The sequence below is a fragment of the Pipistrellus hanaki genome (assembly GCF_964339955.1).
Source record: "Pipistrellus hanaki genome assembly, chromosome: 10".
NCBI lineage: Eukaryota > Metazoa > Chordata > Mammalia > Chiroptera > Vespertilionidae > Pipistrellus > Pipistrellus hanaki.
Window position 1 is genome coordinate 64794807 of NC_140512.1, and position 14653 is coordinate 64809459.

Here is a 14653-nt window from a genome sequence, read left to right on the forward strand (position 1 = left end):
GCCATGTATATAATACGTACAGGGAGTTTAGAAAGCCGGCCCCAAGTGACCTACTTATTTATTAATAGTACAAAGTATAATATTTATATTATGATAAATATAATAATAGCAACAACATATATTGAATGCCATGGAATTGAGATAAATATGTATATCCTCATAAAATGCTTATAAAGTAGGCAACATTTTCAATTTTAGAGATGAACAACTGAAATTCAGAGAATTATGGAACTTTAAACAGATCAAAGTGTTAATAAGTCCAGGTCTGGCTAACTCTGAGGCATGTGCTCTTTACCCAACCATTGATAGTATAGTAAAAAAGATCAACTGGCTTTGTATCAGCACATTGGCCAAAAAAAATTAGCTTATTTTGTGTTTTAAATACCACATTAGTGACTACTGAAAAAATCATTATCTGCTACTGCCTGGAGAAATATTTCAAGACAGACAAGTAACAGATTCTTTTTCAATGGCACCTTTTTGTAATGTTACCGAATTGTGTTTGTCACTAAGTATTAAAAATCACATTATAACTTGTTTCTTGAAAGATCAGACTGGCCATGCCCTAAAGTTTAATAATTTCTTTCTTTCTTTTTTTTAAACATAAAGAGAACCCTTCCTTTTTTTCTGAAGAAAAACACCACATCCTCTTACCACAACTAAGGGCATATTCAAACCCAGCTGGGCCACCCAGCTGCTTGGGCGAACCCAGGTTATTTTAAGTAAGACCACCAACCATGCTTTCCAATGGTGAAAAAAAGCTGTCCAACATTAACTAAACTTTGTCACCTTTGCCATGGCTACATTACCAATTTTCAAAAGAATAATCCTCCAAATTGTATATTTATCTTTAACACTAGAATACACTATTTTTTCTTTTGAGGAATCAAATCGTTTCCTTATCACAGATGATTCTAGTTTGCAGTACAGAAATAAAAGGGGCTAAGCAAAAGCCAGAGATGACTAATTCGAATTTTCTGGTCTTTTATAAATGCACTAGAGGTTCAGTGCACAAAATTTGTGCACTCGATGGGGGGTTCCTCAACCCTGCCTGCGCCCTCTTGCAATGTGGGTGCCTTGGGGGATGTCCAACTGCCGGCATATGCCCACTCCCTCACAGAGAGCGGGCCTAAGTGTCTGTCGGACATCTCAGCACTGCTGCGGAGTCAAGGGAGGCTCCCGCCACTGCCCTCGCATTGCCGGCAGTGAGCCCGGCTTCTGGGTGAGCAGCGCTTCCCCTGTAGGTGCGCACTGACCACCAGGGCACAGCTCCTGTATTGAGAGTCTTCACCCTGGTGGTCAGAACGTGCCATAACGATCAGTTGTTCTGCTGTTCAGTCAATTTGCATATTAGCCTTTTATTACATAGGATAATTAGAGCATTTTCTCCATCACAGTACTCACAGTAAAACAAACAGCTAATCTACAAAGGTGTATTCTTTTTCAAGCCCTTTCTAGTTTTCCATTAAGGAAAGTTAACAATCCTGAATTCATCTGGTGTGTGGGATTGCTCCCTACTGCGTTCCATGCATCACCTGTTAACTCTGATCATAAAAGGAAAAATTAAGATTACGTTATTAAGCTCACTCACATAACTCATCTTAAATCAACTACTTTTAAATTCTCTGATGTATAATTCACAGTAAGAAATATATTATCTCATGACACAGAACTTACATACACACATACAAGCTCACGTGTGTATAAGCATGTGTAAATCCTGAAACAAATAACCGAGACTAAGTGTTCTTCTGCCTCTAACTGAAATGGGCACCTAAACAAATTCCTGCCTGTTTTAAAATCTGAATCCCTGGTCGGAGCAGCTCTGTGCTTAATAAAATACTACAAATATACTGAAAAAATACCATTACATTTTTTATTTCTGAATGAAACTTAGGAGGTCAACTAATACCACTAACAGAACCTCAAGTAGCAGACATTTTACACTAAGTAGCTCACTGTTGACCTACGAAATCAGGCTCTCAAAAGAACAAGTTGTTTCTCTCCTAACTGCTTTTTATCTTCTTAAAATAGTTATCAAATGTTTATTGGAATTATTAAAACTGGTAGTATTCCATGAATAGCTGCTCTTTTAAAATGTCTCACACATTTTTAGTGCTGAACAGGCCTCGGCTTTCCCTAATATAAGAGATCAGGAAGATAAGATCCAGAGGAGGTGACCTGCTCGTGGTCACACAGTCAGTCAACAGCAGGTTAACCTGAAACTGGATGCCTGGCTCATGCTCCACTGAGCTGAGGGGCAGACCTCTGCAGAGTGTCCGAGAGGAGCCCTTCAGCCTTCCGAAGAGACGTCCTGGCTCACGCTGGTTTCAAGGGAAAGGACTCCATGCCTCCAAAGCCTCCTGCAACGCCTCCAAGGAAGAAGGCTTTCAGAGAGCTTTGGAAAGGGAGATGTGAGTCTGTCAGGAAGTAGGGAAAGCTCTTTTGAACAAGTGATGCTTAAATTGTGATTTTTTTTAATGGGCAGAATCTAAGTCAGCAAAGAGGAGGAAGAAGTTCATTCACGGCAGAGGGGACACCGTACGGGAAGGCCTGTGGCAGAAGGAGGCATGGTAGAAGCCAAAGACATCTTCGAACCCGAGAGGTGACAGGGCCAGCCTTGTAGTGGGCAGAGTGGGTGTTTCCTCCCTTTTCTTTTCCTTTTGCCGACGAAGTAATAAATGCTCTCCAGTGGTTGGTACCAAGCCTTGGGCTACCAGGTTTAACAGTGAAAAAGGTATTCCCAGGCAGGATGGGACTATAGGGAGAAGTGCTACAAAAACCAGGCAACGGGGCTAAGTGTGGGAGGACAAGAGCCCTCTCATCTCTGCTACCCAAACCTCAGAGGGCCACCCTCAGCAAAGGAGGAGACCTGAGTGAGAAAAGCAGTGATTTGGGGAAATGGCTCTATTGCCTGCCCCGGAAAGCTCAGAAAGCCCTGTTCTTCCATCCCTGTTCGCCTGACTGGAAGGCCAAGCTCATCTCCACCTCGGCTCCTTCCAGCACAGTTGTGACCACCTAAGAAAAGTACCGCCTCCCTACAATTCATTTTCTCCAAATGCTCAAACACAAGGAGTGAGGAGGCTCTGAAAATATCCCAGAAAGAGAACAAGTGCATGAAAGAGAGTGGAATGAGGTCGTGGCAATATGATACACTGTCTCCTACGATAACCCAACGGAAACAGTTCTAATTTAAAATCAACACCCAAACAAAAGCAACGAGAGAGTTTCAGACTGGAAATGCACTCATTTTCCATTGGGAGTTTCGTTTAGAGAAATTATTTTATAGATATAAACTTATAGCTATGAAACTTAAATCTAATTGGCACTCAGCACTGAAGATCTCTAACTAATGCCACATTACTAGGTGGGAATTTTTTTCCATATCCTTACCCTCTTTACCAAGCTGTGAGGTTAAAAAAAAAACACAATGCCACTCAAACAACAAAGGTAAGCGGTTCAAAGCTAGTGTTTGCTCTGTTTAATGGACTGCATGTACCAGGCTGAATTATAACCTAAGTGCTATTATGTTCTCCAATCCTGTTAAACCCAATGTATACAGCATTGCACAGGAGAAGACATATATCTACCAGGCAAATTTCTTCTGCTTCTGTTCCCACCCCAATTTGGGCATCCGTATTCTCCCCTTCACAAATCAAGCACATATCAGATGAAGGAAATGTACTGGTACTAACTCTACTCTATTAAAAAAATGTGCTTCAGAGCCAGAGCTGCCCAGGCACAGTTTCTCAAGGCTGAATCCCATACCTTTCGGGGCAAAAGAATTCCCTAACTCTTTCTAGTCTCAGTTCAAGATCTGAAACCTCACCTACCCCAAGAGTTTAGCTCATTTCTCTCCCTTCTTCATGCTGTGTTCAGGATTCCCTCAGTCCAAGACCCAGAATTCTTCTCACTATACCTCCCCCTCCCTTCTCTTTACCCTCAACAACCACACCCTCCGAGCAGGGTCCTTCTTCTTTCCTCAAGAGCAGTAACTGTTCCTCTTGGACACCTAGATTACGTGGGTTAGTTTCTGCCCAGGTGCCTGGGTTTGAGAATTTTGGGTGAGGGGTAAGAACAGGAAAGGATTGTGGGAGGGGTTGGTGGAGAGCCCAGAAAGCTCCTCAGACTGGTTGGCTGCCACGGTGGGCATCATAGCCACCAGTCATTCTGGTCATTCTGCCTTTCCAGTCACTGGGCTTTTATATATAGAGATGTACTTTTACCTTTAACAGACACATCCCCTCACCGGAATTAGTCCTTTATATCGAGGACTAATTAAACATAGTGGCTTGTTATAACTGTTTGTTCTGAAGTTTCTGATCATGATATTCCACTCATGCTTCTGCATTTTAGCACCCTGGGCTGAGTTCAGCTGGACTCACTGCATCTGCAGGCCCGTCGGGACAGATGGTCCAGAGGAGCCTCAGCTGAGATGTTCCATCTGTTCCAGGGGGTCTGCCATCCTCCAGCAGGCTCAGCTGGGCTACTTCAAATGGTAGCAGCAGCGTTCCAAGTAGTTCGAAGGAAAAAGGTCTCCTGAGGTCCAAGTTTAGAGTTCACCTAACACTACTTCCATCAGTCCATTGGCAGCCCAAATTCACTAGGTAGGAAAACAGACTTTATTTCTTAATAGGAAGTGTTGTAAAATAAAATTGTGGCCATATTTGCAATTTACCACAAAAACACTTTAGAAGATTTTGTTTAGGAAAACATATCTGTTCGCTATACTAGACCAGAATACCTGGTCATGTTAAATCAAATGCCCCCTCTCTAGAGAACCTAATTAATATAGCTTTGGTAGGTTCTCAAACAAGTATGGAAAATGATTACTTATAAATGTTTACTTTTATCATAGAAATTGAAATCAAAGTAATTTTCAAATTATAAAAGAAAAAAATTAAATCTAATAAATTAATATATCTAAAATACTAAACTTGAAATCTACATTTCTTTGTGCCCAACAAAGCACCAAGTATCAATAGTTTCCCGGAAAACATGTCATAAAATGCTTGATAATATAGTCAGGTGCCAATTGAATGGTTTCAAGATCTACAAAGGATTTTCCTCTCTGAACAATGGATTTCTCAATAATGATTATGATACATCTGTTAACTGTCTATGTGCAGACACTATACTTTGTGCTTTAAAATAGCGGTCACCAACTTTTCTCACCTCACGGACCAACGGTTGGTGACAGCTGCTTTAAAATATTCATCTCCATCATCCTTACGTCCTGGTAAGATAGGTGGCTGTAACCCATTTTCAGATAAGGATCCTGAAGTTTAGATGGTTAAGTAACTTTGCCAAATTCACACAGTAAGGTCCAGGATTCTAAGGCTGATAATCAGTCTTGCTGCAATGCCCTCCTGTGCTCCAACCTTTTGCTTAAAGGTATCCAATGATCTAAGGATGAGGAAAGATTTGTGGTGTAAACAGGGTCCAGACCCAAAAGGGGAGCCTTCATCAGCTAAAACTCAGTGTGACATTTCCTTATCTACCTCAAGAGTTGACACAGCGTATTAAAAAAGAATCAAAGGTAGGATAGAGGTATATATACATCCTTAACTGTAGGCGTGGCTCCTATGCTGGCTCAGCGACACACTTCCTTAATTCAAACCCATGACCTGGAAAAATGAGTAATTACTGCTGACCATATACCTTGGCTTTACTAGAAGAATCAGAACTGAAAAGGTAACAGTAGGAATAGCAAGAGTTTACCGACTTTTCACAGCCATGCTATGTTCTTTAGGTTCATTCTATGTATTACTCCTGAAATGCCTTTTTTTTTTCCCCCAATGAAATTGAATTTTTCCTATGTATGTTGTTTCTGCCATAAAATACTCCCTCCCAATCCACATAATTACAGTTATTTACTTCTGCTTCTGAGACTTCATAATAGTGGTCTATATTCCTATTATTGCAGCACTACAAAAAGTGTGGCAGTCCATGAGACACATATGCAAACTGAGAGTAAGCAATTAGCAAAGAATAAGCAATTTAATGCACGTAATAATTTTTTGATTGGCCTTGCCTTTGTCTTTTTTTAGTAATTCATTTTTATTAATGGTTTAGCACCACAGATACTTTGAGAAATATCACATTATAGCATGTATTCATTTTTATCTAGCATCGTAGTTAATTCACACACCTATCTTGTCCACTAGCTAGCTTGCCAGCCTGCATTTTTTTTAATCTGCCCAAGCTGATACCACAGTGGTTTGGGGGACACGAGCTTAAAAGGTAATACTGTTAGAAACAGAGTTGAGATTTTTCTGTAGTTTTACATTTAAACTGCTCTCTCTTTTTAAAAAAAATATATTTTATTGATTTTTTTACAGAGAGGAAGAGAGAGGGATAGAGAGTTAGAAACATCGATGAGAGAGAATCATCGATCAGCTGCCTCTTGCACACCCCCTACTGGGGATGTGCCCACAACCAAGGTACATGCCCTTGACCGGAATTGAACCTGGGACTTTTCAATCCACAGGCCAACGCTCTATCCACTGAGCCAAACCGGTTTTGGCTAAACTGCTCTCTTAATGATCTCTATGAAACACAAAAGGTAACTTTCTTTTGTTTAGCCCTGACTGTTTTTATTGTAGGCCAATAGCAGTAAAGGAAGGCAAAGTTTCTTTACCTTCACTTTGTGACTCATTCTATCATGGCTTTCATGATGCTACTCAGAGAAACAAAATATCCACATATCTGCGTGATCATTTTTCACTGAGGCATGATATCTTTAAAAAAATCAAGGACGAGTTCACTGTGGCTACAGACTTATTAACAGACTCATCACCAAGGCATTCAATCTTTTTTGCTGGTCAGGTAAAAAGCTGTGCAATGGACACACAGAATCCCTTTTGCAATACTGCATGGTGAATGTCATTATGATAAACACAAGATGAATCATTCATGATTTGAGGATGGTTCAGCATTTCAGAGATTAAACATATCCTATATAATAAAAGCCTAATATGCTAAGTGTCTGGTTGGCCGTTCAACCAATCAAAGCATAATAAGCTAAGGCCACTCAACCGCTCACTATGAAGTGCACTGACCACCAGGGGTCAGATGCTCTGACCAGTGGGTTAGCTTGCTGCTGGGGACTGCTGGTCACGCTTTGGGGCCCTCCTGCGGTCCCTCCCTGACTAACCAACCTCCTGCACCCCTCCCTGGCCCCCGATCATGCTCTGGTGTGGTCCCTCGGTCTGGCCTGCATTCCCTCACAATCTTGTACCCCTGGGGGGATGTTGCAGAGATGCTTTCAGCTTGACAGAAGAACAAAGGGTCACTATGATGAACACTGACCACCAGGGGGTAGATGCTCAACACAGGAGCTGCCCCCTGGTCGTCACTGTGCTCGGACAGGGAGAGTGCTGCTTAGCCAGAAGCTGGGCTCACGGCTGGCGAGTACAGCAGTGACGGTGGGAGCCTCCGCCACCTCCATGGCAGCTACGGAGCAGGCCTAAGTCAGCAATCAGACATCCTCTGTGGGCTCCTGGGCTGGGAGAGGAGGCAGGCCGGGCTGAGGGACCCCTGAGCGCATGAATTTCATGCACCGGGCCTCTAGTATATATAATAGTAGTCTTAATGTCATTTAGCAAATGAGATCCCAGCAATTTTCATTGCATGCTTCTCATACAGCTCTTCCCTTTAATCTTTGCTCAAACCTGAGCAGCCCCCAATTCTTTTCTTGCTTGTTTAATTTATTTTTACTAGAAATTTGTGCTCAGGTGGAGAGGGGGGTGTCCCTCAGCCCAGCCTGCACCCTCTCCAATCTGGGACATCCCTCTCACAATCCAGGACTGCTGGCTACCAACTGCTTGCCTGTCTGCCTTCCTGATTGCCCCTAACTGCTTCTGCCTGCCGTCTGATCACCCCCTAACCACTACCCTGCCAGTCTGATTGATGCCTAACTGCTCCCCTGCCAGCCTGTTTGCCCCCCAACTTCCCTCCTTTGCCGGCCTGGTCACCCCTAACTGCCCTCCCCTGTAGGATTGATCGCCTCCAACTGCCCTCCCTTGCAGGCCTGGTGCCTCCCAACTGCCCTCCCCTCCTGGCCACCTTGTGGTGGCCATGTTGTGTCCAAATGGGGGCAGGATCTTTGACCACAGGGGGTCAGCCATCTTGTGTGTTGGAGTGATGGTCAATCTGCATATTAATCTCTTATTAGATAGGATAGAGGCCTGGTGCATGGGTGGGCAGCCGGCCGTTTTGCCCTGAAGGGTGTCTTGGATCAGGGTAGGGATTCCCCTGGGGTGTGGGCTGGCCTGAGGGAGGAGCCTGTGGTGGTTTGGAGGCTGGCCATGCCCCCTGGTGACCCTAACGGGAATCCCTGGTATCTGGAATTTATGTACCTTCTACAATTGAAACTTTGTAGCCTGGAGCAGAGCCAAGCCTCCTGCTCGCTCAGTGGCTGGCAGCCATTTCTGTTGGGGTTCATGTGTCTTCTACAATTGAAAGTTTGTAGCCTGGAGTGGAGGCCTGGGCTGGCCAGGGTGTATGAAGAGTTTTGCTTCTTCCATTGCTGGGGGAAACCCTAGTCTCCCGCTCTTTCCAGCTCTGTGGCTGCCACCATTTCTGTTTGGATTTGTCTGTAATTGAAACTTTGTATCCTTGAGTGGAGGCTTAGACTGGCAAGGGCAGGCGGAAAGCTTGGCTTCCTCCATTGCCAGGGAAACCCAAGCCTCCCTCCTCTCTGTGGCCGTAGCCATCTTGGTTGGGTTTATTTGCATACTCGCTCTGATTGGCTGGTGGACATGGCTTGTGGGTGTAGCAGAGTGGTGGTTAATTTGCATATTACTCTTTTATTAGATAGGCTTGATTTCAGAGAAGAAAGGAGAGGAAGAGATAGAAACATCAACTATGAGAGAGATATTTCCTGCACACCCCCTGCTGGGGATAAAGCCTGCAACCCAGGTATATACCTTTGACTGGAATAGAACCTGGGACCCTTCAGTCCACAGGTTGACACTCTATCAACTGAGCAAAACCAGCTAGGGCAGCCTTCAATTCTTAGCAAACTACCTAAGGATCAGAGAAATTAGTTCCTTAAATTATGCTCTTATCCTTTTTTAATATCCTATATAATAAAGCGGTAATATGCAAATTGACCATCACACCCTCGTATAAGATGGCTGCCCCCATGTGGTCAAAGATGGTCACCATAAAATGGCTGGCAGGGGAGGGCAGTTGTGGGCGATCAGACCAGCAGGAGAGGGCAGTTGGGGGTGACCAGGCCTGCAGGGGAGGGCAGTTGGGTCAACCAGTCCTGAAGGCGAGGGCAGTTTGGGGTGATCGGGCCAGCAGAGGAGCAGTTAAGTGTCGAACAGGCTGGTAGGGGAGTAGATAGGGGGTGATCAGGCTGGCAGGTAGAGTAGGTAGGGGTAATCAGGCAGGCAATCAGGTGAGCGGTTGGGAGCCAGCAGTCCTAGACTGTAAACCAGCAGTCCTGGATTGTGAGAGGGATTGGGCCTAAACCAGCAGTCAGACATCCCCCGAGGGGTCCCAGATTGGAAAGGGTGCAGGCTGGGCACCAGGCCTCTATTATCTAAAATAAAGGTAATAATACCTGGATTCAACCAATTTTTATAGATATATACTGAGTGTGACAGAAACATGAAATACTTTCACAGCACTGCTTTCAAAGGTAGTTGGTGAGTTTTTTCTAGATTTTTACTTCACTTCACTTCCTTTTATTTCACTTCCTATTGTACTAGTTCTCAAAGACAGAGTAAATGCCTCAAGGCAAAGCCCTCGAAGTACCTGGCCCTGCCCTCCATTCTCCCTTGCCTTGCCAATGATTCTTGCAGTAAAACAGGCTTCAAGCAGAAATCCAACTACAGATTTGATCATAAAGTCACTATTTACTTGCATTTTCCATTTCAAACAGGAGCCACCTAAAAGAAAATACTCATTCTAATTTCTAACAGAAATAATATCTATGGTTCAATACTTTTTCCAATTGGTTTCACGTGAGTTTTTTTTTGTTTGTTTGTTTTTGTTTTTAATAACAAATGCTTTTAAAACAAGAAAGGGGATTTTTAGTGACATACAATCTTTAAAATGCATCTCATCTTTTTTTTTTTAAATCCTCACCAATAATATGTTATCTTTTTAAATTAATTTTAGGGAGAAAGTGAGAGGGAGAACAAGAGAAAAATACTGATGTGAGAGAGAAATATTGATCAGTTGCCTCCCAACATGGCCAACCAGGATAGAACATGTCACCTCAGTATGTGCCCTGATCGGGAATCAAACCCACAACCTTTTGGTGTACGGAATGACATTCTAACCAGATGAGCCATCTGGCCAGGATGCATCTCATCTTTTTGAAATAAAATAAAATAAAATAAAATAAAATAAAAAAGAAAAGTATTTGAAAGAAATACAAGATCAAAAGACAGAAGTTTGAAGGCAGAATAAATAAAAAGGTACAAAATTAAAATCCTTGCAGCAATTTCGGACAGCATATGGGAATTACTGGAGTTCTGTTTCCTTTTAGCATGGTTCTCTTTCTCTCTGGTATGTTTTTAAAGAAAAGAAAAAAGTGATTTTCATGGGAGAGTGACAGACAGGAAAGAGGAAAAGAGCTGGCTGCGGGCCATGCTTTATTTACCATTCACCCCAAAATGAGACTGTCCTGCTTTCCAAAGCCATTGTTCTTCTCCAAGTACACACAGCCAGTTATAATGAAGAGACTGAGACATAAGGAGGAAATATAAATGTACAAATCAGAAGATAGTGCAGAGATGTAAAGGTCAAATTCTAATCTAAATTATTATTAAACCAAAAACTCTTGCATAAAACTAGTTCCCACATCCTAGCAACAACTCAATTACTTCAAACAAAACAAAAACATAATAAAATCTAACTGTGAAAACCCCTTGTCTTGGTGATGGTGGGTTTTACCTGGTAATTAATCCAAATGTGTGCAAATGATAAATGGAAGCCAACTTCTCCTTTTATAAACCAAGAATCCTAAAAATAGGAGCATTCACTTCATTTGTGGTGGATTAAGACAACCCACTTTAATTCTTATACAAAATGTTAATGGGAAAAAATAACATCTTTCATCTATCTACCTGGGGGAAATTCCTTATGAAAACAATCATAAAAGGGTTTTAGAAAGGGAAAATGCCACATATCTTAAAACAGAAGTCAAATTTAGTTTTATTTAAATAGTTGGTTGTGTCTTTGCTCCAACCTCTGACCTGGCTTTTTAAAAGTTACAGGCAAACTGTTACTGTTCTTGTTTACCCACGTGAAAAAGGGACCTGAACACTACCTAGGTACCAAAATAGGGTGAGAGGGCTTTGCCAGTAGATCAGAGATAATCTTGTAATGAGTCCTTCTTCTGATGTGTTAGAGTTAAAAAAACAATTTATAAAGGGAATGAAAGGGCTTTTTTCTTTTTTCTTTTTTTGTTTGTTTTTAGAGTATGACTAAGACTATAAAGTCTATTCCTGGAATGTCTAACCTTTGGACTGGGAAACTTTTTGTGGAACCCACAGAACATCAATTCTTTCAAGAGTCCTACAGAGCCACAGAGACGGTATAGTTAGCAGTCTAATTGGACATGTTTGGGATCTTTTAATAGTTTCCAATTGACTGATTGAGGGCAAGGTAGGGAAACAAGGACTTGTTATTGTCATGAGATTATCTATAAAAGTTTTACATGTATGGTATCTTTTTTTCTTGGGGAAGGAAAGGAGAGAAATTAGAGAGAAGGGTAAGATTCTTGGTTGAAAAGATAACCTTTTAAAGGAAAGGGACGATGAAGGAAAATAATTACACCATATCTCAAGGGCATTATTCATCATATCCCACATTTTAAAACTAAGGAAATGGTTTATAAATAATGTCAGCCTTTTTATCTTGCAAGCATAAAGTTAATTCTTAACTTTGAACTTTCTTCCTTGGAAATATTTCTTCTTTGTCTCAAGTACTTTTTTTTTTTTCTTTTTAAAAATTGATTTTATTGGGATGACATTGGTTAATAAAATTATATAGGTTTCAGGTATATATTTCTATATTACATCATCTGTATACTGTATTGTGTGCCCACCAAAGTCAAATCTTCTTTCATCACCATATTCAAATATCTTCTAAATCATTTTAGATGTTGACTGTCTTTTTTTTTTTATTTTTTTAAATACATTCCTACTGACTTTTCACAGAGAGGAAGAGAGAGCGATAGAGTTAGAAACATCGATGAGAAACATCAATCAGCTGACACCCCACACTGGGGACGTGCCTGCAACCAAGGTGCATGCCCTTAACAGGAATCGAACCTGGGACCTTCCAGTCCGCAGACCAACGCTCTATCCACTGAGCCAAACTGGTTTTGGCATGACTGCCTTTCTTTAAGTAGACTTTATTTTTCAGAGTAGTGTTAGGTTCACAGCAAAACTGAGCAGAAAACAGAGTTCCCATACATCTGTCTCACACACAACTTCCTTCAGTACCAATATCCCACCACAGTGTGTATTTGTCACAAACGATGAACCTACATGGACACAGCATTATCCTCCAAAGTCCAGTTTTTATCAGTGTTCATTGTTGGTATTTTTCATTCTATGGGACTTGACAAATATATAATGACATGTAGCCACCATTACAGAAGCATACAAAATAACTTCACTGACCTAATAAAAAACCTCTCTTTCACCTAGTCAGCCCTCCCTCACCAAAGAATATGGACTTCTAAAAGTAGTTTTGAATCAATATTTATAAGCATTAAAGACCCCTCCAAACTTTAGACAAATAGTCAATTAAGTAACTGGTACCCATTTAAAAAACAATGTCCCTCAGCACAAGGTTCACTAAGCAGCAACCAAAATGCTTTCTTAGTGGCAAGCAATATCAACGACAACAAAACATGAGTGTCATTTAAAAGCAAATAAGAGAACTAAGAAACCAGGTGGGAAAAGACTGGAAGGCAATCACACTACTCGCATAATTTACATTTTCATTTCCAGTCCTTGGGGTGCCTTGGAATGCTGGTTCCCATAAGGGGCGCACTGTTTTACCACTGCCAAGATTTTCAAGGGCTTCCTTCCTAACCTAATATCTGAACTTTCATACCTTTTCAAAAATCCAATTTGGTGGCCTGAACAGAATTCACGCTCAGGTCAGGGCTGTGTCTTTAGAAGATACAGTAATAGCTAGCAGAGTGGGCAGGAGAAGACCATTAGGTCCTGTTCTCTCTCTGCAAAACTTCCTTCCCTATTTGATAAGGGGCAGCTGGCCTCACTTTGTGGCAACGTAAACATGGGCAATTCCTTGGAACCTGACCTGACACACAGGGATCATGCCACCGGAATGTGACATCAGCTTTCCCTTATGAGTCACAGCCTGGACCCCGTCCCCTCCTCCCAGGAGACAGAGGCGAGGCTCCCGCAAGAGGGAGCGGCTCGGGGTGGCGCCTGGGGTCCCTGCGGGCATCCTCTCTGGGCGCTGAGAGCACCGTGACCACCGCCTCTGGGGCTCGCTGCCCAGAGGAAGGACGTGTTCTTTTTAAGAGAGAACTTCCCTGGAGGGAGGCAGAGCTTCGGGAGAATGAATGACCACACACACACACACACACACACACACACACACAATAACCGCCTTTCGCGGTGTCGCCCCCTCGGTGGGAAGCCAGCGCCTTGAATCCGCACTCACTCCGGGGAGCCCCCCGCACCTCGCTGGGCGGGCGGGCCAGGCACCCCGATACCCAAGCCGCAGAGGCCACCTGACCTTCCCGAGGCCGGAAGAAGGGGTGTCGGGGTCTCTCCGGACGAGCCCCTCCGCTCCCCCATGTCTCTCTGGCGGCGCAGCTGACCCCGCTCAGGAAAGTTTCCAATACTTCCAGCCACGCCGTCAGCCCGGGGGCCCCGCGGTTTCAGGGGGCCGCCGGGCACCCCCTGTACCCACCCCGGGGGCAGGTACCTGAGCCCCCGGCCCGGGCCCCACCCCCGCCGCGGCCAGGTGTGGGGCGCCCGCCCCCGGCCCTACCTTCTTCACTTTGGCCTCCAGGTCCATGGCGGGGTTCGGGGTCCTGCGCCCGCCCAGGCGCTCAGCACCGGTCCGCCCGGCCGCCGGCCGCGGGGAGGAGGTCGGGGGGACTGCGGGGACCCGGCGCCGCGGGAGCAGCCACCGGCCGGCACCGTCCAACTTCCGCACGCCGCCCCCCGCGGAGCCGGGAACAAAGAGGCGCGGGCAGCCAATGGCAGCGGGGCGGCGCCGGGCCGCGGCCAATCAGCGAGCGCCGCAGGCACCTTGAGCGGCGGAATGCGGCGCCGCCAAGGTGAGGGGGCGGGGCCACGGCCGGCGGCGCCGGGAACGCCCGGGGCGGCCGGGCTGGGACCGGGGCTGCGCGGCCCGGTCACCGCGGACCCGCCGTAACGCCCGGGCCGGGCCTCCGGGTTCACGGGAGCCAGAGCCCGTCCAGTCCTGGCAGCTGGGACCCGGCCTGCTTCCCACCTGTGCGCCCAGGAGCGCTGTCCCGCCGCGGGCTTCTGGGTCTGCGATCAGGGCAGGGGGAAGCAGAGATGCTGGAGGATGCGCACGGCATACACTTCTCACTGGGGAATGTGCAGGTAGCCTTTGCGCAAAATGCGTTCTGCACAGTCCCAGCACTGACAAAGGATATAGGATAGGATGGAAT

General features: G+C 44.5%; 1 protein-coding gene across 1 annotated transcript in view; it reads right to left on the reverse strand.

Moving 5' to 3' along the window:
• The window catches only part of TES (testin LIM domain protein), a 34630-nt gene extending 20463 nt beyond the window's left edge, over nt 1–14167 (reverse strand). Inside the window, exon 1 of the mRNA XM_084896973.1 lies at nt 14002–14167. Coding sequence (XP_084753099.1) covers nt 14002–14028 — 27 coding nt within the window. The 5' untranslated portion in view covers nt 14029–14167. The remainder of the gene's footprint in view (nt 1–14001) is intronic.
• Between the last annotated feature and the right edge of the window lie 486 nt (nt 14168–14653).